This window comes from Danio rerio, chromosome 4 (genome assembly GCF_049306965.1).
Source record: "Danio rerio strain Tuebingen ecotype United States chromosome 4, GRCz12tu, whole genome shotgun sequence".
Classification (NCBI taxonomy): Eukaryota; Metazoa; Chordata; class Actinopteri; order Cypriniformes; family Danionidae; genus Danio; species Danio rerio.
Genome location: NC_133179.1, coordinates 70,699,562 through 70,723,019, shown reverse-complemented (window position 1 = coordinate 70,723,019; position 23,458 = coordinate 70,699,562). Strand labels below are relative to the sequence as shown.

The following is a 23,458-nucleotide window of genomic DNA, read 5'->3' as shown; positions in this document are numbered from 1 at the left end:
CTGCTTCTGCAGTTTAACAAGCACTTCAACAAGCCTGTTTTTTCCCGCTTGGCAAGCCAAGCTGACGTGACATGGGGGCGTGGCAGCATCGACCATTCTATTTTATGATTCGATAATCGAAATTGAGCATAAATTTCGATCGATTTCGATTCAAAATCGAAATCGTGACACCCCAAATAGGTACGTGTTGTCACACCATCTCTAAACATTTAATCATAAACAACTTTGAGGAATACGGACAGGCGATGTCAGGCGTTTGTTCTTGTTGCTTAAGAAACGGACGCACTCAGTACAGTGCATTCGGAGAGCGACTCTCTTCAGAAGGGTTACCACTTTTAATGCAAAAAAAATAAGGGACGCATACTGCAGCGGGGGCCACATCCCCAATCACAAGCCCTATAGCATGGTCAGGACCGGATTAAAGCCTGGTTTATACTTATGCGTCAAGTGACCGACGTAACCAATGACGCATGTAACCGATTTTGGAGTGCCTATATAAGTACAAATATCGCTCGTTGGAATAAACTAGTTAAAACCACTTAAACTCTGCGGACCCGGTATCGGGTCTGTGACGTCATCGACTTTCGCTTTCAGATTTAAAGGGCTAGCGTTGCACCAGACCCCCGTAAGTGGTTTCGTTTGAAAGTGTAGAATCTATATTTTATGCACATATGCATCACTTTGGTTTTTATTCTACTGTATGAAAGTTATTTACACTTAAATGCACAGTATTTTGGATACCCGAGCTGGGTATTTTACATTGGTTCATTTTCATATTTTTTTATAAGACACTTGTACAAGTGATAGCTCAAATGAAAGCTCTTGCCGGTGCTCATACAGTTCTAGCATTCTTTTTACTGAATTATATTCATATGCCAAACAGTTGTTGAATGAATTGTGGTGTTTCCATGGCGCAGAAATGTAAACAATACATTCATGATCAATAAGCAGCCCCAGATAGCACAGACAGCTGTCATCTCTTACCTTATGCTGTGGGCTTCAGGGCCATTCTCCTCTGTTTTTGAGGTGATGTGCATAAGTAATCCTTTTATATGTCTGACGTGGCCCAAACACAGTGAATTATGTTTGATCAAACAAAAGAATAGTGAAATATGTAAACAATTATCGGTCCCTGTGGCTTGTACAGCACCTCTCATCAGTTGGAATGCAATAACTTTTGCATAGATTATGGTGGAGACATTTTTCTTTTTTCCTATGATTACAGACATGTGCAGGAACCACCAAAATTAATTACAGCACGCTAGACCACACACAACCTAAAAGGTACACTTTCAAATTTGAGTTTATAAAAAAAAAATACAAAAAGCGCCTCTTTTTTAGGTGTTTAATATAACACAGACGACATATACAGATATTTTAAACACTTTCAATAGTGTTTTATGAAAATTCAAAGGGTTTTCTTTAAAATGATACCACATTTTTGCACGTACACCTCTGCATGTGGATTTGGGAAGCTTTAAAATTTGGGTAGGCAAAATCCAGGCGGAAATCCCCAAATAGCAGCAGAGTTTAAGTGGTTAAGTGATTTACGCCCCTCACTATTTGATTGGCAGAGACAACATAACTAAAGAGTGCGACAGACAGCAGCGTGAGTGGCGTATCTTGTAAGGCCCAAGGCAACATCTTTTAACGCGATCGATCGTGAACCCGGTTCGAATCCAGCGTCTGATGAACACGTTCTTCTTTTCTCTCCTACCTCATATCAGATTTTGCCTACTCAATTCGGTATTTTGATGACAGCCTTTCCACAGGTTAGTAGTAAGCTAATGTAATTTCATAATGCAAATCTTAAATTCATGCTAACAAACAAATGATCAACGGACACATCTTAAAGTAATTCAAATATATAAAACATAAATTGATGTTTACGTTAAATTCGAATTATATTGTTCTAGTCAAAATTATTTTTTAAAAGATTTTGTCAAATAGAAGATTGTTCTAGAGTCGTCCACCATAATTTTGTCGCTCATAAGTATCGGTTCAGGCACCGGTACCAGTTTAAAAGTATCGATTTAGCACAGGTATCGAAACAACCCCAAACGATACTCAACCCTAACAAACATTGAGTTTTGATATAGTTACAGTAGAAAGTTTACAATATATTTTCATGGAACATAGTCTATGATTTACTACTATTTTAAAAGAAAGGTCAATGTCAATTTACATCGTATTGTTGACTATACCCAACAATATACCTAAAAATAGACGTTTTTGTTCTCCAGTGTCGCAGACATATTTTGTTGTTATACGGATGCATAATTTGTCTTTGTGTGTCAAGGTTGCGTGTGATTGAAATGGTTTTATTTTTCAACAATAATTTCAACACTTTTGAGTGAATTCTCAGATAATTGGGCGTTACTTGACCTGTGAATCTCGTTCCACACTGAACCGCTGTCCGCTGTGACTCCAGCCCATGACCAGCAAAGAACCAGCTTACAGCTTAAACCAGCATTCTGTATCAAGACAGTACATTTATTCATTATATGGTGTGTTCACACCAGACGCGGATAAATCACGATATTCGTGCGTGAACATTTTAGGTTTATCCGCTTTTTTCGCGTGTCAAATTCACTTCAGAACAGACGGGGATTCGCGTGATGGGCAGGGCTTCATCTGCCCGGTGACTCTAGCTTCGTTGCTAAATGGCTAACATGGATTTTATTGAGAGAATAGCTGTGTTTATGTGCTTTAGGAAGGCTGATAAACAGCGTTGATTTGTTTGGAGCCGTGTCTGAGTCCACTAGATCCTTTTAGAGGTGCACAAAGCTCTGTGAGCTCATCAACTCTTCCAGAATCTTAACCTGGAAGATGGAGGCTTTCAGCGGTGCTTCTGACTAAGCCAAGCCCCGTTTGATGAACTGTTGTCGGTGTCAGCAGAAGGATTTTTCCCCGAGACACCAACAACAGGGTTGTTGCTAGATCAGATACGTTTGCGGCCGGAAGTTAACGAGAGTTATTTCTATTATTTATCAAATTTAACATTTTATTAACGTCTACCCCCATCCCAACCCTAAACCCAATCGTCACAGTAACATAAAAACAGTAGGTGTACCGAGTATTATTTATGTTATCTATTAAAATACCCAATAAATAGTATTTTAACACCTACCCCCACCCCAACCGTCACAGTACTGTGAAAATATTAATTATTGTTACACAGTGTCATAAAAAATGCTGCTATATCACACTTCTGGCCAGCCGCATATCCAATCTAGACTTTACCCAACAACAGGCGCTACGTCATAATCACGCCCCCACACGAGCAAGCTCCTGATTGGTTAACGCGGTGCAAATGTTCGCTGAAGTTCAGATTTTCGAACCTGTGCGATTCACACGAAACAAGCGATAGGCACGTTAAGCGCGTCAAACGCGCAAAATGCTCAACTCATGGCGCTTCACGCGAAACCCATCATTCACGCCGACTCATTCGCACATATCATGCAGCAGGATGTTTATTCGCACCTTTGCATAGACTTAACATGTAAATCACTCGTGCTTGACGCTTCTTCCGCATCTGGTGTGAACGCAGCTTAATGACATTTCTTATTCTGTCATTAAAAAACACCGCTACTACAGAGAGAAGTCTGAATCCAAATCTTTATTATAAAATGATTAGTACAGCTTTAGTTGTGAGGATGTGGATATCTGTTGACGTGTGTTAGAATATAAATGTAATAAGTTTCAAATAGGGCAAACTATGAGCGCTGAATTCCGCTGTGCTATCGCAGACTAGTCTGTCATCGCTGTTACTGACTAGCAGTTTCAGCTTTCATATGTGTGATTTTCAGCACAGCCGTTATTACAATTCTTCATGTGTTGATCAGGCACATGACCTATTTTCTTGAACACGATTTGAGTGAAAGATTTGGATAGATAAACATTTTAAAATCAAAAAGCTTTGTTGATTAGTTAAACAATACAACAGCTTTTACAGAAACGTTTATGAGGTACGACTGACCGAATAGGGCGAGGCAGTGGCGCAGTAGGCAGTGTTGTCGCCTCACAGCAAGAAGGTTGCTGGGTCACTGGTTCGAACCTCGGCTCAGTTGGCGTTTCTGTGTGGAGTTTGCCTGTTCTCCCTGCCTTCGCGTAGGTTTCCTCCGGGTGCTCCGGTTTCCCCCAAAGACATGCGGTACAGGTAAATTGGGTAGGCTAAATTGTCCGTAGTGTATGAGTATGTGTATGAATGTGTGTGTGGATGTTTCCCAGAGATGGGTTGCGGTTAAAAGGGCATCCACTGCGTAAAAACTTGCTGGATAAGTTGGCGGTTCATTCCGCTGTGGTGACCCCGGACTAATAAAGGGACTAAGCCGACAAGAAAATGAATGAATGAATGACCGAATAATACTTGAACACACTATACAGTGTGTATTGTTACTCACCAATTTTAACTTCTGCGACATGAACCCATGGTGCATGCCTTGTGCGTAGCCCTGCATTTATACTTCTGCATTCGGTTTGTGTTGCTCTGACAATAACACCTACTGTCGCTAGCTGGCAAGGTTTCTATCTTCTTCTGAGTCAAGTTTCTTTGCGGGTGTTTTTATTTACATCGGAAATGCTTGAAATGCTACCTTAATGCACAAGAGGCAGAGAAGGCGGGAGGAACCAGAGGTGGAAACCAGCAGATGTGCAACAACTTAAATCATAAGGTAAACACAGAGCAAAAGTTTCCATATGCACACTTGTTAAACATTGGCTCAAATGGGCTTGCTCTTCTCCTGGGCCCAGTTTTTCAAAAGGTTTAATCCGGATCAAATTGATCCAGATTTAGTAATTCTGTTTTTGCGATCCGTGATCAGGTAATCCAGCTTACTTTTTGAGCCAGTTTTTCAAAGCAACATTGGATTGGATCAATCTGATCTGGATAGGAACTTTTCAGGATCACTAAATCTGGATTACCAGTGCTCAAACAGGATAGGAAATCACAATGTAGAACTATAGATATGTAAAGAGCGACAAGTAGAATAGCCAGCGTGGGGCCAATATAATTTATTTTTTTTAAATGAAAACTAAGAAAATGTAATTAATATTAAATTAATAATAATAATAAATAAGAAAAACAAGAAAAAGCCCACCCCATCCTTTTCCAGCAGTCCGCTCATTTGAGACCTACAACACAAACACTGTACATTGAGGATATTTATAATAAGTTTCAAATATAGATGTAAATAAAAAAAAATACTTAATGTCAAAAACTCCACAATAATCTCAGACTTCCTCATCTGATGTGAAGCGTATACTTTAGGAGGGGGATCTCAAGTCTGGCCTTGGTTTGCTGCAGTTTGGTTAGAGTCAGTTGTTCCTCTGCCAGGCGAAGCTGTGCTTCTGCCCTTTCAGTCTCTTTTTGCAATTGTTGAAAGAGATTTCAAAAATCAGTCATTGCCATTTCTTGCATTTTTTGTTTATTCTGTAATCGCTATCATCATTAATAAATATTCTAATAAGAAAAATATTTTCCATTGTGATGAATACATATATATATATATATATATATATATCAATTAGTGACAGAATAAAATTGATTGTTTTTGGTCAGTTTTGACAGCTGTTTAGGGGATTATTTTATGAGGCCAAACTCTTTCTACTTTGCTGGAGGCCTATACAGAAAGGCTAAATATGTTAAAGCCAATACTCACTATAGCCTGACAGATGAACAAATAAAATTAAAACCTTATAAATAAATAGTATATCTCGTAAGATACTGCATGATCCAAAAATAGTATTATTTAATACATTTTTTAAGTTTTCATTACATTTTAGGCATGAAATCCACGCTAAATTCACCCTTCTGATGGGATCAGTTTAATCCAGGTTTTTTGGATCAAAGTGATCCAGATCCTACAAAAAAGGTCTGAAAAACCCAAACTAAAGGTTTGATCCGGATCAAAACCAAGATTGGATTACGTGATCTAATCCGATTATGTAATCCGTTTTTTCTTTCGAAAAACCCATTTTCAAGATTTGATCCAATCCCTTATCCAAAATCCTAGTGGATTACTTTTGAAAAACCGGGCCCTGGGGCTCACTGGTGTGCCCGCACTTGTCTACGATACCAATAGGACCAATCACAGAGCTTGCATAGTTTTGAGAGATGCGTTAAGACCAGATGCAGAAGAAGCATCAAGCGCCAATGATTTACATGTTAAGTCAATGCAAAGAGGCGAATTGAGTGTTTGACGCGCAAATCGAATGAGTTCGAAAATCTGAACTTTAGTGGACATTCGCGCAGCATTAACTCAAACTCCTCTCTCACCCTTCTATCGGGAGGGAGCCCCAGGCTCGAGGATCTTCTGAGCTCAGGGCTCTCTCCCAGGACAGCATGCCAACTACGCTTTATTATCAATCATCTGCTGAGTGGGAACTCTTGACAAGAGGAATGTAGGTACTTCGCTCACTTCGAGAATACTCGGTTTTGGAGGTATACTACTAGTTGAATAAGTAGAATAAGTCTTTACAAAAACGACATCCAGGGCTGATTAATAAATCTGAAGGCAAGTTCAAAAATATAAACTCCAAAAATATTTTTGAGTAGTTTTTTTTTTTTTTTTACAAAAGAAAAAGTAAAGACGTTCCTTCATTCAGCTGTTGTGTGATCGAAGCCTTGCTTTCACACAGATACGCGCTATCTGGTGCCATTTTAAATTGCTGAGCCATTGAAATCTCTTTCCACACGAGCAACACAAATAAGGTCTGAAATCGGCATGACTTTTCAAGTGTATCTGTAAGTGTGATGCCAAAATAAATGTTTTATCGCGCTGATCACAATTTAACCACCTTTTCCCAGAGCGACCAGGCAAGGGATTTTTCAGATGTGTGAAACTCTTCTCAAGACATTTAAAAGGTTTTTTTCCGGTGTGAAGCTTCAGGTTTCTTGAATTAGTGAAACTCTTTCCACAGCAACGACACATGAAAGCCTTCTCTTTAGTTAATAAATGATTCCTAAAGTCTCTGAAACTTCCTCCACGCTGAAGACATTTAAAACCGTTTAGATTGTGTGTGCGTTTGTTTGAGTGAATCCTCATGTGCTGATTAAGGTTTCCTGTAAATCTGAAGCTCTTTCCACACTGAAAGCATACAAAAGGCCTTTCTCCGGTGTGAATCCTCTTGTGGCTATCGAGCGTCACTTTACGCCTGAAACTCTTTCTACATTGATCACATGGGAACGGCTTTTCTCCAGTGTGGATCTTCATGTGGGTACCAAGAGACGCTTTACGTGTGAACCTCCGTCCGCACTGACCACACTTGAAGGGCTTCTCTCCAGTGTGAATCCTCATGTGGTTCTCGAGGCCTCCTTTACGTGTGAATCTCGTTCCACACTGACCGCACATGAACATCTTCTGTCCGCTGTGACTCCTCATGTGGGCGTTGAGGTTGTTCTTGTGGGTGAAGCTTTGTCCGCACTGACCGCAGCTGTACGGCTTTTCTCCGGTGTGGATTCTCATGTGAACTTTCAGGTTGATTTTCTGCGTGAAGCTTTTCCCGCACTGTTGGCAGCTGACCGAGTTTTCTCCCGTGTGAATCCCCATGTGGACTTTAAGGTTGCCTTTTTGCGTGAAGCTTTTTCCACACTGTTGGCAGCTGAAAGGCTTCTCTCCGGTGTGAATCGTCATGTGGACATCCAGCTTTTTCTTTCGATCGAAACTTTTCCCGCACTGGCTACAGGAGACGGGACTTGTAGGTTTTCTCTTCGGAGATGTTTTTTGGGAGGAAGTCCTTTCAGTCTGTGTGCATTTTCTTAAGTCGTGATGGTTCTCAAGCTGATCATTATCATCCATTTCAGTGAAATCTTGCTCCTTTTTCAACGGCATCAGACCTAACGTAAATAAAAAGACCAAATTTTATTGTATAACAGAACAAAACAGCAGACATCCTAAATCACTAAATCGTAACATACTAGACCCTATACCAGCTAAGATCCTGAAACGGGTACTACCCAAAATATGTTAAATCTTCACATTTTTATGACCACTGCTAGATCGGGTGCATGTGAAGCAAACCCAGTGGCACTACTTGGCTGGCTGCTGCTTGGGGCAGACTCTGACCCAAGCTCACTGAAACTTGCTCCTCTTTCAGGAACTTGGACAGGCAGTTCTTCAGCGCAGACTGTCTCTGAAGAGTCAGAGATGCTCTCATTGTAAGACAATTCAGACTCGAGGCTAAATATATCACTACTCTTGTGGTAGCGAGACAACTCTTCTTGCTGTTCAGTTTCAGCCCCAATTTCTTTAAGTGGGCTAAGACCGTATTTGTGATGCTCCTGTAAAAGAACAGATCAACCAATCGTCCAGGTAATTGGCTATCCGGATGCCCTGTTGGGAAGGGGAACGAGTGCTGCATCCATACACTTGGTGAATGCCAATTACAGGCCGAAGGAGAGAACATTGTACTCGTCAGCATTGCCTTGGTGGTAAAACCTGAGGTATTTTCTGTGCTTTTTGTGAATTGAGATGTGGAAATAAGCATCCTGGAGTTCCACTTTTGTGAACCAGTCCCCTTACCTGATGAAGGTTAAAAGGGTTGACAGGAAAAGCACATGGAAAGGCAGTTACTACTCATGGTGGTTGAATTTCCTGTGATTTAGGATGAGGTGCAGACCACCATCTCTCTTCTGAATCAGGAAATAGGTTGAATAAAACTCCTGCCCTATTAATCTTGAGGGCAGATGTGTTATTGCTGCTTTACCTAAAAGAACTGAGACCTCGTCTGTCAGAGATCTGCGCTGTATCCCTTCTTTCAAAACAGTGGAAACAACCTCTTCAACCTCTTATCTGAACTCTAAGATGTTGAGCACCCATGGACACTGGGTACATTGGCGATTGGTTATTGACTGGGTCAACAGTGTACCAGATAAGGTCAGGAAAAGAGATGGAATTCAAGCAGGGCTCAATAAACTCAGAAGAACAAACGATTTAACTCCAATAGAACATCTGATTTGTTTTTTCCTGCTGTTTACATGGTTAATTAATTCACGACATGAGACTGTGTGCATGCAGCATGTCATTCCTGGCCTGCTGTTTGCAAGACCATAGACCAGTGGTCACCAAACTTGTTCCTGGAGGGTCGGTGTCCTGCGTATTTTAGCTTCAACCCTAATCAAACACACCTGAACAAGCTAATCAAGGTCTTACTAGGTATACCTGAAACATCCAGGCAGGTGTGTTGAAGCAAGTTGGAGCTAAACCCTGCAGGAACACCGGCCCTCCAGGACCGAGATTGGTGACCCCTGCCATAGACTGTTGCAGCAACATTCGAGTGATAAAACCTGACAAATGTCACAGATGATGACCATCCAGCACCTGCACAAACTTCTTCCAGAGATTCACCTTTTAACAATGCCCAGGAAGCAGCCAGTCCTCTCGTTGAACAGGTTACCACTCCTAACAATCGTCTAATTTCATGACAATTTCAGGTGTTACGTTTCAGGTGCTTGGCTGTAGCACTTAAGCTACGGTCACACTAGAGTTTGTGTGTGCGAAATTCTGTCGTGCGGCGCTGCGAATAAGGGGGGAATAAACAATATTATTAGGCATTAAAAAAGCGAGCGATTGCTCCATGTTTTAAATTTCTGTCCAGAGAGGTCATGTTTTGATCCTCGGTCGGTCTCACGCAGTCAAGTGATGCGATTTCGCAGGTCAGAGTTCACCAAGCTTTGCACCGCAGCAACCTGCGAAACTCGACGCATGACCGCAGCTTCAATAAATGAAGAGATAAGGACAGATGACTTGCAGAGAATAATAACAAAAGCGCGTCCTGGCTTTATTATAATGAACATAGAGCGCACGCGGTCAAGACGATTTCATAATCTAGCATATTGTCAGCGGCTTCGTCACACACACACATTAAAGGATTGGTCAGAATTTACGTGCGGGAAAATGCCAATGAACTCCCGCAAGTAAACAAAGCCGGACACAAAATGGAGGGACGACTGCGCCTGCTTATAGTATACTATATAATTTGTATGCATCACTTTAGACAAGCTATACATTTCGAGAATGAAGTGCGGCCGCAGCTGGAAATCAACGTTTTAATGCATCGCACGTTACTTCAGGAGGAGGAGTGAATTAATTTAGCTAAACTGCGACATGATCATCTTGCGGAAATATTACCAACGATCCATCAGGTAATGTTTCCCCCTCTCTCTCTCTGTCAGTAAAGCGCTGTCAACAAATATTTTTCCTCCACATCCCATAATGCACAGCGCATCGGCCTACAGCAGCTAGATTGTTCCAAAAAGGTGCAGTACTTTTCGCGGTTGGGCCTGTTTTAGTTCGGATCATATTCTCACGGCAAACGAACCGCTCCAGGGTTTGTTTGAAAGTGTACAGAGACCACGCAGGTCTCGGTATGCTTTTTTTAGTCCGCTTTTGGTGCGCACTCGAGTACGATTGCTGCATTCACACCTGCCCAAACGAACCGCACCGAAAGGGAAAACGAGCTCTAGTGCGATTCAACCGAACTAAATAAGGCAGGTGTGAAAGCACCCTCAGTTTATTTATGTGGCGGCTAAACTAATGTGTTCAGTGACTGTGTTGACAGATTCACTTGAAAAGCGTCAATCATTTAATAAGAAGCATAAACTTGTTTCTCAAAATAATATAATACTGTATGTGCATAAGGTTGTTATATTGATTATGCATTATTTATTGACATATCTTGTCATTTAATAATAAGTCCCTGTTTCTTAATATTAAGAGAAACACAGAGTTCACCCAAAACTGAAAATTCTGTCATCATTTGCTTACACTTTACTTGTCTCGAAGTTTCACAAAAGAAGATATTTTGGAGTAAGCTGTAAACCTGTAACCACTGACTTCCAAAATATTTGTTTGTTCTACTATAGATGTCAATGGTTACAGGTTTACAGCTTTTTTCAAAGTATCTTCTGTAGTGTTCAACAGAAGAAATAAACCAATAATTTTCATTCCTGGGTGAACTACCCCTTTAACTTCCTGATGTTTTACCTTGTGCTTAATGAAATGTTTTCCTCAAAACTAATTTGACATTATTCTGGGACATGATTAATGCAGTGGTGGAAAGAGTACCGTTACTTGCCTAAACATTTAGTGCGATTAGAGTTAAAGTATCTGTTGTAAATATTACTCAAAGTATGAGTAAAAAGTACATTTCAAAAGTACTCAAGAGTAGTGAGTAATACGCTGTAAAAAGCTGATGCGTTTACATGTATTTTGTGGATGTGTGTAAACGTAACATTCTGTAGTGCATCTTGTTATTGCTCAGCAGGCACACAACGTCATAAGACGTTAATATTAGGTTAGATTTAGGTTGTGATGACAGTTGACCAAAATTCAATGTCTAGTCAGGGTCTAAGGACAACGTTATTTTGATATCCAATATAGACGTTGATATAAGGTCGATTTTAGGTTGTTAGAAAGTGACCAAAATCCAACGTCGAGCCAACATCTTAAAGGGCCATGAAACCCCCTCATTTCAGCAGGGTGTTTTCACACCTCTACTTCGGAAAGAGTCAGAAAAGTGGGCGTGTCCAGCTCTGTTTAGGGGGGAGTGTCGGAGAAAGAAAAGAGGCTTGGTGTGGAAGTGTCTATTTGGGCACGCGCTAGTTTCAGAGTCAAAATACACACACAGGGGAGAAAGTGACTGTGTTTACATGGACATCTGTAGTCGAATTATTTGCCAAATTATTAAATGGTGGACTTTAACTGCAGTTTGGCTCTTTCATTCAGGGAATTCATTCATGTCCCTCGCGACAAACGAGATATTTGATTCGAGGAACTGCTCTAAGCGTGTATTTTTCATGCAATGTTTGATACCGCACGGCGAATAAGAGAAAAAAAAACCTCCGCATTTCCCGGAAACTTAGATGCACACGGCTGGTAGTGTCAGAAAACCGCTTGTGTTATTCCGGTCACAAAATGCGGTGAAAATCCTACACGAGGTTAAAGTTTGGTTGTAGTGCTAACATGAGTACACTCGGTGCAATAGATAGTTCGATAAGAACAAACTGAATAAACAAAGAGCACTGGTCGCTCACTTACCAAATCTGTAGAGACAGGACAATCACCAGCAACTAGAGCCGCGTCTTTACTAAGAGGAGACTACAAGCGAATCCGGATCTCAGCGTTTGCAGATGAGAACAGCTCTCAGGTAAACAATAATCCTCCTTAGACACGTAAGTTATTGTTGTCGAGCGTCGCATACACTGTTAATCCACGCGTGTCTCCAGCTGAGCTCTCACAGAGAGAAAATGAAAACAAAACTTAACGGCAGCAAACTATAAAAGCAACACTTCACGCTTGTTTTGCCAACAGAACGTGGCGTCTCTGTCGTCTAAACACCGTGACAGTAATGAATATTAATGAAGTTGCACAATAGAGCGCGCTGATTGGTTTGAACCAAGCTTTACTCATGCATTAATGCAGCACACTGTAAGACGTAATAAGACACACTCTGGCACAGACGCCCAGTCTGCATGCTGGAATACACGCTTTTATGTTATGGCCGTGGTGCAGCTTCAAAAATTCGTTTCAAACCGGAAGTACGAATTTGCTTGAAATAACGCAATAACAACAAATTTACACTTTTTAGTGAAATATAGGTGTCCTAATAGTGTTTTTAGCAGTGTGGGACACATATCCGACTGTCAACAGCTCAAAAAATGTGTTTTGGTGTTTCGTGACCCTTTAAAATTGACGTCAAACACTGACATTTATTCGTCAGGTATGGCAACTAAAATCCAACGTCTGATAGACGTCATAATGGTAACGTCCACAGCACGTAAAGCTGTAACATCATTAGACGTTGATATTTGGTTGGTTTTAGATTGGACTTTGATGTTGGGTTCTGACATGAACCCGATTTTCATTTCCAAACAAAATGCGACGTCCCCACGACGTTAGGGTACAACATCAACTTGACGTCATGTTGACGTCTTGTGTCTGCTGGGTGTTTAAGGCCATTTCAGTCATCATACAGCAAACATCCGTCATCTTCTCATCAGTGGAAACAGTCTCTGGGTCAATGCTTGTAAAGATTTTAAACATCTTCTTGGACTCTTTTAATGCTTCCAAACAGTTTGCTACAATTTAAACCGCCCATGTCTTGAGGTATTCATTATGATGCGATTTACCTTCTATGTGTGATCTGATTGGGCAGGAATCACAGGACGGATTTTTCCAATTCCCATCCGCTTGTTAAGTGTGACGCGGAGCGGCTTCCGGGTCCAAGCTCTCTATTCAACTGAATGGGGAGATTCATGAAATGGTAATAATAAACGTTTACAAAGCGACTTAATACTTTCGAAAGTCACGATCGCAATATATATGTCCATGCCTAATATCCAATGGCCAGAAAGTGATTCATTGTGTTATGAATTGTTAAAATTTTGGTATTTGTTATGCAGCAAGCCCAAAGATTGTACACTATGACTTTATGTTAATAAAAGATAGGAATAAAACGCGATCATAAACAAATGATTTCTCCACTCAAATGAATGGCGGCTTGGACCCGGAAACAGTAAACATTCGTCACAAACACGTCACCACTTAATAAGCGGTTAGACAAGAAAAAATAAAGTAGGGACTGCAGGTTGAAGGTAAGTAGTGGAGTAAAAGTGCCAAGTACTGCACTAAAAATGTACTCAAGTGAGAGTAAAAGTACACTTTTATAAAACCACTTAGTAAATTACACATTCTAAGGAAAAACTACTCAATTACAGTCATTTGAATCTTTGTAATTAGTTACTTTACACCACTGCATTCATGTCAGTCGAGTTAAACAACAAATGACTATCAGCTTTGATAATCAAAACCCAACCTGTTTGCTGCTCAGTGTATTCACGTTTCACACTCAGCGGCTCTTCAATCGTCAGTTCTTCCCTCTCCTTTTTAATAAACGCCGTCTGCATATTAAGCAGTCACATGAGTCGTCTTCCAGGCTGTTTTCTGTGTGTTTGAACACAATGATATATTAAAAATTAACATTAGAAACAGAAATCAATTGATGTCTCAATCAGCTCGCTAGTCAAGCAGTCAGGGAAACCCAGAAAAGTTAAGGTAACTCAGGAAACCGATTGCAACAAACCATTTAAGCTCAACAGCTAATCTTGATGAGTGCTGTGAACCTACTCCATTTGAGTAAACGAAGCAATTTGAGCACGGTAAAACCCGGTAAATGAAGAGAACTCAAATTAACTGAGCACTGTAAAACCCAGTAAGTTTAGGCAAGTCAAACCGCTTGAGGAAACCGATTGCTACCAACAACCCAAGCTCATTCTGGAAACGGAGCCCCGCGGACGTTTCTGGAGGCCGCGATTTACGTGGCCGGAAGTACGTACGGATGCATTTAGCTTTTTTCGAGCAAACGCTGCGGGGTGGTGTGGCGCCGCTCCGCTCCTTCTCTTTGCGCTCGCCGGCCGAGTTTGCAACCAGTTTGTCCGCCTAGCTCACAGCGGAGCAGAGGCCCCGGAGGAGGAGAGGAGGAGGAGCCGGCCGCGGGATGACGACCGGGATCGGGGAACAGCGGTTCCGGAAATCAGGCAAGATGAAAAACAGAATCCGAAAAATAAGGGCAAGAACGCGACGGGATCCGAAAATGCGGTCGAAATCGAAGACTTTTTTTCTTTCTGGACAGCTTTTGAAAACTGTTGCTTGGGTTTAGGGAAGGTGGAGGGCGGTCGGGTCGGCCGATCCGGTGGCTTTTCGCGCGAGAACAGCGCGGGCGCGAACGGCGCGCGCTCCCGAGAGGCGCCCGAGACCGAAAAAGCGTGCACAGTGGCCTCTCGCGGATCCGCGAAAACAAAAAACGCTCGAATACGTACCTCCCGGGACGTAAATCGCGGGGCTACGTTTCCACAATGAGCCCGGGTTGGCTACAAACCATTTGAGTTCAAAACTAATCCATACGAGTACGTACTCGATTTAAGTGATTTATTAACTCGATTAATGTACTGTGAGAGTAAAAGTACACTTTTATAAAACCACTTAGTAAATTACACATTCTGAGAAAAACTACTCCATTACAGTCGTTTGAATCTTTGTAATTAGTTACTTTACACCACTGCATTCATGTCAGTCGAGTTAAACAACAAATGACTATCAGCTTTGATAATGAAAACCCAACCTGTTTGCTGCTCAGTGTATTCACGTTTCACACTCAGCGGCTCTTCAATCGTCAGTTCTTCCCTCTCCTTTTTAATAAACGCCGTCTGCATATTAAGCAGTCACATGAGTCGTCTTCCAGGCTGTTTTCTGTGTGTTTGAACACAATGATATATTAAAAATTAACATTAGAAACAGAAATCAATTGATGTCTCAATCAGCTCGCTAGTCAAGCAGTCAGGGAAACCCAGAAAAGTTAAGGTAACTCAGGAAACCGATTGCAACAAACCATTTAAGCTCAACAACTAATCTTGATGAGCGCTGTGAACTTACTCCATTTGAGTAAACGAAGCAATTTGAGCACGGTAAAACCCGGTAAATGAAGAGAACTCAAATTAACTGAGCACTGTAAAACCCAATAAGTTTAGGCAAGTCAAACCGCTTGAGGAAACCGATTGCTACCAACAACCCAAGCTCATTCTGGAAACGGAGCCCCGCGGACGTTTCTGGAGGCCGCGATTTACGTGGCCGGAGGTACGTACGGACGCATTTAGCTTTTTTCAAGCGAACGCTGCGGGGCGGTGTGGCGCCACTCCGCTCCTCCTCTTTGCACTCGCCGGCCGAGTTTGCAACCAGTTTGTCCGCCTAGCTCACAGCGTTGCGTCAGCGGAGCGGAGGCTCCGGAGGAGGAGAGGAGGAGGAGCCGGCCGCGGGGATGACGACAGGGATCGGGGAACAGCGGTTCCGGAAATCAGGCAAGATGAAAAACAGAATCCGAAAAATAAGGGCAAGAACGCGACGGGATCCGAAAACGCGGTCGAAATCGAAGACGAGGGCTTTTGCTTTTTTTTTTTTCTTTCTGGACAGCTTTTGAAAACTGTCGCTTGGGTTTAGGGAAGGTGGAGGGCGGTCGGGTCGGCCGATCCGACGGCTTTTCGCGCGAGAATAGCGCGGGCGCGAACGGCGCGCGCTCCCGAGAGGCGCCCGAGACCGAAAAAGCGTGCACAGCGGCCTCTCGCGGATCCGCGAAAACAAAAACCGCTCGAATACGTACCTCCCGGGACGTAAATCGCGGGGCTACAAACCATTTGAGTTCAAAACTAATCCATACGAGTACATACTCGATTTAAGATCTCTCATTACTCATTGTCTTCAACACCGAGTTCAACCCTCTTTTCAAATGAGCAGTATTAACTTTCAGTCCATTTTGCGTTGACTGCACTCATTTCATTTGATCAAGCTGTCTGTTGGGCTTTACAGCGTAGTTAACGGCTTCGAGTTAGAGAATAGTTCACTCAAGAATAACAATGTACTCACTATTAACCCACCTTCAAGTGGCTTTACACCTTTTTGAGTTTCTTTCGTCTGCTGAACACAAAAGAAAACAATTTGAAGAACGCTGGACACCTGTAACCCTCGACTTCCACAGCAGGAAAAACAAATACTGTGGAAGTCGATGGTTACAGGTGTCCAGCGTTCCTCAGTTGATCTTCTTTGGTCTTCAACAGAAGACACTCATAAAGTGAAGCAAGAGTAAATGACGACAGAGTTAGTGGTGAACTATCCCTTTAAAGTGTCCTGAAATCTCTAATCTAGTAGTTACACAAATTAATAAACGTCCTCAAATTAAACAAGCAGGTGTCGTCAGCTTAAAGTGACCCAATCTATTAATGATTCAAGTTGCTCTCATCATCACTTCCCAGTAGCCTACTTCATGTAGTCAACATGTGAAGTGGATCATCAGCTTAAGTCAAACTTGTCTTAAGACTATTGAACAACACCCGCTGTTGTCTATAGAGGTATAAAGCTGGTTTTATATTCGCACATTCGTTTATTTTGAAGTCCCTATAACGTTTACCATGTTACTTGGAATATTTGATCGGAATTAGCATGCAAGTATGACTTGAAAACAACATTAGCACAGTTTATTTGACTGTGAACACTGTTGTACTTTGATAGTCACTGGCTGCTAATATGATTTCGCTTTTTAGAGTTTGCAAATAATACTTTTCTGAAATCATAATATTAAGGGGAAAGTCTGAATGTGCGAATATAAAACCAACTTTACCTCTATTGTAGTCTGAGGACAATTCATCAGACATAATTGAAGTGTTGAATAACGGCCCACACGTCAAGTAATTAGAAAGCGGAAGTAGAGAAACCGCGTTTCATCCTGAGTTGAGGAGATTTACTCACACCAAATAAGATGTTAGATAAACTTCTGAATTATTGTCGAATATAACATTGTGGCATTTTTATTTAAGCTACCCGAAAAAAACTAATAAACACGACAGACGCGTTTGTATTTAAATATTAATCAGCTTTGAAGCTAAAATGCACAAATCTATTACCGCACAAACCTTTATTCAGGCGAATGACAACATGAGCGTCGCAGCCTTATGACGTCATTCGCCGGACCAATTCTGTTGGGCACAGAAATTTGGAAAGATTTGGAATTGTTTTTTAACAAAAAAAAATGTTTAGATAGAAAGTTTAAGATAGAAATTGGTTTATTCGATGTACCGTTTTATACTGATAATGAGAACTTGAACTGTAAAGGACAATATATTTTTAATTTGTTTATGTTGTTTGGAATATACCATATATACATATATAGGAAAAAGTGGGCTTAATGTAAACCAAACTTTGCCCATTTTGTGAATGACCTTAAAGTATATGTCAATCTTTTAGAACAATCATAAAACAAAAAAGCACTGAAAACATGCTCTGAAAACATTTAATTTCATGTAAATGTAATTTTACTTATTTATATATATATATATATATATATATATATATATATATATATATATATATATATATATATATATATATATAAATATATATATATATATATATATATATATATATATATATATATATATATATTTATTTCAGAAATAAGATTAATTGAAAATTTAAATGAAATGTAATGAAAATGTGAAATGTAATACCTCTCGTTCTTGTGGCATTGAGTTAATAAAAAAAAAAAACATATTCAATATATTCAATATATATTTTAAAAAAAGACATTTAATTTCACAGAAACTCAGTTTAACTCCAGTAAATTATATAACTATATATATATATATATATATATACAGGTGGCAACGAATTCTGGCCCAGGTTTTGCATAAAGCTGGCACAACAAGCAATCTGGCACTATCATACAGCATGAAGGCCAAACATGACCCTGGTTTGGGATAGGTGGCACTATATTTAAGGCGGCACACAAGACATGGGCCAGATGTCAAATGTAGTATTTGGCCCAGCAAATGTTTAAAAAATGCTATGTTGGCCTCGTAAATCTTGATGATAATTTAATTAAGAATAGATCAAAACAAACAAACTAAAAAATTGAGTAAAGAAATATGTTAATACATTTTCTTACGCATGCTTTCTTCTAGTGGTGTGCAGAGGAATCGCTGAATAATTAAAGTAAAAAAAAAATACACTTTTAACCCATGTACAACGGCACTGATGTGATTAGTAAATTGATTTTAATAAGCTAAACCTTTGATTTTATTTACAATTTTCCAATGTTTGTTATGTATTCTATCATGTGAAGCTGATTTCCTCCACATATTTGTAATAGTTGTTGGGGGCGTGTCTCATATTTTTATATCCCAATGCTGACAGGTCATTTTTTGTGGTACTTGAAGCAAAAAAAAATAATTCTGAGGTGGTTCTTGGTTAAAAAAAAAAAAAGTTTGAGAACCACTGTTTTAATGCCTTCATTTAATCCAGATAATTGTGTAATTTTAATGAATGATCATTTCCTGTATGTTGCAAAATGACCGAATTTAACCCACGTTACATATATTTCATTAATTATTATTTTACAAATATTAGCCATTTATCAAAGGTAGTTTAAAAAAAAAAAAAAAAGATATTTAATATTTATAAGATCTTTTATTATTCATAATATTTTTCTGATTGGATCATTTCATGCACAACCGCACATTGTGTTGTTCTACTTTAACATGAAAAACAAAAAACAAATCTATTTATTGATTTTCAACTGTTTTATTGCAGTCGTGGGTCATTTCAGGCCCAGGTATGGCTGAATGACTTGGCTGAGACTTGACCCATGAGGTCCATGTTTGACCCTTTTCTGGAAGCGGCATGTGGCCCAAGTAAAAGCTGATTGTGTGGGCCAGAGCTGGGCTAGAGAAAGTTTGCTGTATATATATATATATATATATATATATATATATATATATATATATATATATATATATATATACATACATACACACAGGGCTTTACATTAACACCTGCCAACTTGCCAAATGCGGGTAGATGTCAGCTCTGGCTGGTTCGATAGACTCCTCCACTACCCTGCTGAAAAATCCAGCTTAAACCAGCCTAGGCTGGTTGGCTGGTTTTAGCTGGTCGACCAGCCTGGTTTTATAGAGGTTTCGGCCATTTCCAGGCTGGTTTCCACCCATTTCCAGCCTGGTCCTAGCTGGTCAGGCTGGAAAATGACCAGCCAAATCAAGTTAAAACCAGCTCAAACAGCCTGGATGAAGCTGGATATAGCTGATTTTGACTGGACTCCCAGCTTGGCTAGGCTGATCAAGCTGGTTTTAGCTGGTCATCTTCCAGCCTGACCAGTTAAGACCAGGCTGGAAATGGCTGGAAACCAGCCTGGAAGTGGCCAAAACCCCTCTCAAACCAGCCTGGTCGACCAGCTAAAACCAGCCAACCAGCCTAGGCTGGTTTAAACTGGATTTGTCAGCAGGGTAGCCACTTTGGCTGGTTGGAAATCATTTTTTAATTGTAGTTTTCTTAAAAGCAGGGTTCGACAATAAGCACGGCCCAATATTTGTGCAAATGCGATCTAACAATCGATACATCCATGAACAATTTCCGCAGGAGTCCTGTAGGATGATGAAGACCACATTTAAAACCGTTTCATTTGTTTGAGTGAATTTATTCATTGAGCACAGCTATCCAAAGAGAACTTGCATCTTACCAAACACTACAATTTAATATACTTTATTCCACAGACAGGTAAAATACAGGAAAACACAACAGAGAACAACACATTGTCTGCATTTGTTTTTAAAGCCCAAATTTAAACTAGAACTATCCGAGGTTACGTACACATACTCGCCCACAAACCTCTCAGGAGGAATGAGAATTGAATGAGAAATCTATACAGATTCTTTTAAAGTACACAAAATAAACAATGAAACTATATATTAAAGCATTTGGTCCATACATGTGAGGAAAAAAGGAAATAACAAAATTCAGGGAGAATACTCACACAACCTGATGGCACAGAGTTTACATCTCAGTCAGAATAGACTACAAATTAATTACATACGTTAATTTTTAAATAAATGAGAATAAAACAGAAATTGCTGACTTTTTTTTAAATACAGCGCATCGAATGACCGTAAATATATAGATGTCGCCTGCCTTGTTGTTGTCTATTGGAAGGAATGCGTCAATAGAGCCGCCATTTTGGAACAGGGTTGCGCTCCTTTGAAATGAATGCGGGACCAAGGTACAGTGGAGGACTGTGGCCATCCAAAGCCAGAGATACACGCATATACACATATATCTATGATCGGGAGTTTTCCTGGATGTTAGTATGCAATTATTTTTTTTAAATTACGAAAATTATAATTTTACATATCACTTTTCTGCATGGATGGATCAGTGATCGCACTGGCATTCCTGACAAAAAGCTTGTGTTTGTTTGTATGGAAATGTACTTTCCACCCTCCCTGTGTATATCTATGTCGAATGACGAACACACACGGGACTTTTATTTTGGTCTGGTTGTGTGACGTGGTATGGCTGCGTCGCGCTGCTTCGTGGAGGATTAAACAGTAGGAAGGTTGGTATTTGTAAGCATTTAAAAAGATTTTAAGCCGACGCATTTGTTTAGACGGGCTTATAATTTTTTTTTAAGAACATAGTAAACTTCATTTAATATTGTTAAATCTGTTATTGCAAGCATATATCTGTCGTATACGGGCGTTCTCATGTGGGTAAATAACATTATAATAACAAGTACTCTCTCTGTATCGTTAATCGCTGCGAAAGGCATCAATTCAGGCTCTGGCAAACAAGAACAAAATAGAGGAAGAAACAGGTAAAGGGACTTTACTGTGTTGTATATTAATTCAGATTTCACTCTCAATTAATCATTGTATTAACTGAACTCCAGTCATTCCTTATGTACAAGTATGAGCTTTTAAAACTGTGTGGTTATGAGGATGTACAATGACAATGAGTTCACTGTACTCAAATGGCCTCCACAGTCACCAGAGCTCAATCCAATAGAGCACCTTTGCTCTAAATTCGCATTATAGATGTGCAACCGACAAATCTGCAGCAACTGTGTGATGCTATCATGTCAATATGGACATTGACTATATAAAATCTCTGAGGAATATTTCCATTAGCTTGTTGAATCTCTGGCATGAAGGATTAAGGCAGTTCTGAAGGCAAAAAGAGTCCAACACGGTACTATAGTAGCAAGGTGTACCTAATAAAGTGGCCGGTGAGTGTATTTATAGCTTGACCTTTTTTCTCCATGGCTTATCATTAAAACATCAAACTAAAACATTCGCTATGAGTGGTTTCAGGAACACAGTTTAACCAAAGAAACTGGACAGAGATATTTCAAAGTTCAAGCTAAAGGTGCACTAAGTGAATTTTGACCATTTAAACCCATTAAGAGGCTCCGCCAGTAGTGGACACTTGTGTGATGGAATCAATGACGTCCCTCCGTCTCGTTCCTTCGGATGCAAGTTAGCGAGTGAAGGGCATAAACAATTGGACTGGAATGCTGCCTCATTTGACTCCTCTGCTTAGTTACTAGACATGCCTTCTTTCTTTATTGTGTTTTTTACATCAGTACAAATGATAGCCTTTACATATGTGTACTTTCCATTTAAACACAAAGTTGTATTCATCATGTTACTATTATATGTATAAGAGAACTAAAAAAACTGAGAAAAATGGCGGGAAGGGGAAAAAAACAGAAAGAAGAAGAGGAAAAAAGTTTAAAAATTAATAAATAAAAGAACTAAATAAGGGGATATTTGAGGTGTTCTGCTAGGGTTCAGTCGCTGACACCAAGTATAGCTAAAATAGGCCCAGGGTATACTTGTTTTCCCACCACTTCTGATATTAATTCAAAAACTGAAATCCAATAATTAACACTTTTAGAGCAACTCCAAAACATGTGACCTGGGTTTGATTGCTTCTATCACACAGTTGGTCTGCAGCAGGGAACATCTTAGAGAGCTTTAATTTAGACCAAGTGGAGTCGGTGCAGAATCTTAAATTGCATGTGTAACCCCGCTGGTCCTTCACCATCCAACCCGCCCCGAGCTGAGATCGAACTGGCGACCTTCCGCATGGGTGTCAGTTGCTCTAACAAGGAGGCTAAAGACCATGGCCTCTAGCGTCTGTCGCTAGAGCACCTTTAGAGGTCAGAGGAGTGAGGTTTACCTGTGTAACGGAGGCCAGCTAGTAAGTGATGAAGTATTATAAGTGAGAAATAAGTATTAAAAATAACCCAACACCGCACCAAATATGTTTAACTCAACTGGCCAAGTTACTAACATATAACCCAACAAATGTTTAAAATGACCCAGCAAAATGTTTAAAAAGATCCAACACAGCACCAAATATGTTTAACTCACCAAATATGTTTAACTCAACTGGTCGAGTACCTAATAAATAACCTAAAAAAGATTAAAAATGACCAAACAAATGTTAAAAATGACCCAACAAATGTTAAAAATGACCCAACAAATGTTAAAAATGACCCAAAAAATGTTAAAAATGACCCAACAAATGTTAAAAATGACCAAACAAATGTTAAAAATGACCAAACAAATGTTAAAAATGATCAAACAAATGTTAAAAATGACCAAACAAATGTTAAAAATGACCCAACAAATGTTAAAAAACAAACAAATGTTAAAAATGAGCCAACACAGCACCAAATATTTTTAACTCGACTGGCTAAGTTACTAATAAATGACCCAACAAATGTTAAAAAACAAACAAATGTTAAAAATGACCCAACACAGCACCAAATATGTTTAACTCATCAAAAGTTTTTACCTCAACTGGCCGAGTTACTAATAAATGACCCAACAAATGTTAAAAATGACCCAACAAATGTTAAAAATGATCAAACAAATGTTAAAAATGATCAAACAAATGTTAAAAATGATCAAACAAATGTTAAAAATGACCAAACAAATGTTAAAAATGATCAAACAAATGTTAAAAATGACCAAACAAATGTTAAAAATGACCCAACAAATGTTAAAAAACAAACAAATGTTAAAAATGATCCAACACAGCACTAAATATTTTTAACT

The 23,458-nt window shown here is 39.8% G+C and overlaps 2 protein-coding genes across 9 annotated transcripts in view; one reads left to right on the top strand and one right to left on the bottom strand.

Moving 5' to 3' along the window:
- Positions 1-6,014: 6,014 nt before the first annotated feature.
- si:cabz01054394.5 lies at positions 6,015-17,502 on the bottom strand. 8 transcript variants are annotated; one of them, XM_073948526.1, is made up of 5 exons: positions 17,295-17,477; positions 16,427-16,466; positions 15,121-15,248; positions 13,816-13,943; positions 6,015-7,837 (listed from the first exon to the last, which is right to left on the bottom strand). In XM_073948526.1, the coding sequence occupies exons 4-5, from the start codon at positions 13,904-13,906 to the stop codon at positions 6,603-6,605; spliced, it is 1,326 nt and encodes a 441-aa protein (XP_073804627.1). In that variant the 5' UTR covers positions 13,907-13,943; positions 15,121-15,248; positions 16,427-16,466; positions 17,295-17,477; the 3' UTR covers positions 6,015-6,602. The 8 variants fall into 8 exon arrangements, with proteins under 8 accessions (XP_073804627.1, XP_073804628.1, XP_021330973.1 ...); XM_073948527.1 differs by having other exon boundaries at positions 16,427-16,463; XM_021475298.3 differs by lacking the exon at positions 16,427-16,466 and having other exon boundaries at positions 17,459-17,502.
- Positions 17,503-20,902: 3,400 nt separating this feature from the next.
- si:cabz01054396.2 overlaps positions 20,903-23,458 on the top strand; it is a 28,120-nt gene continuing 25,564 nt past the window's right edge. The window contains exon 1 of the mRNA XM_073948420.1: positions 20,903-20,949. The gene's annotated coding sequence lies outside the window, so the exon portion shown is untranslated. The remainder of the gene's footprint in view (positions 20,950-23,458) is intronic.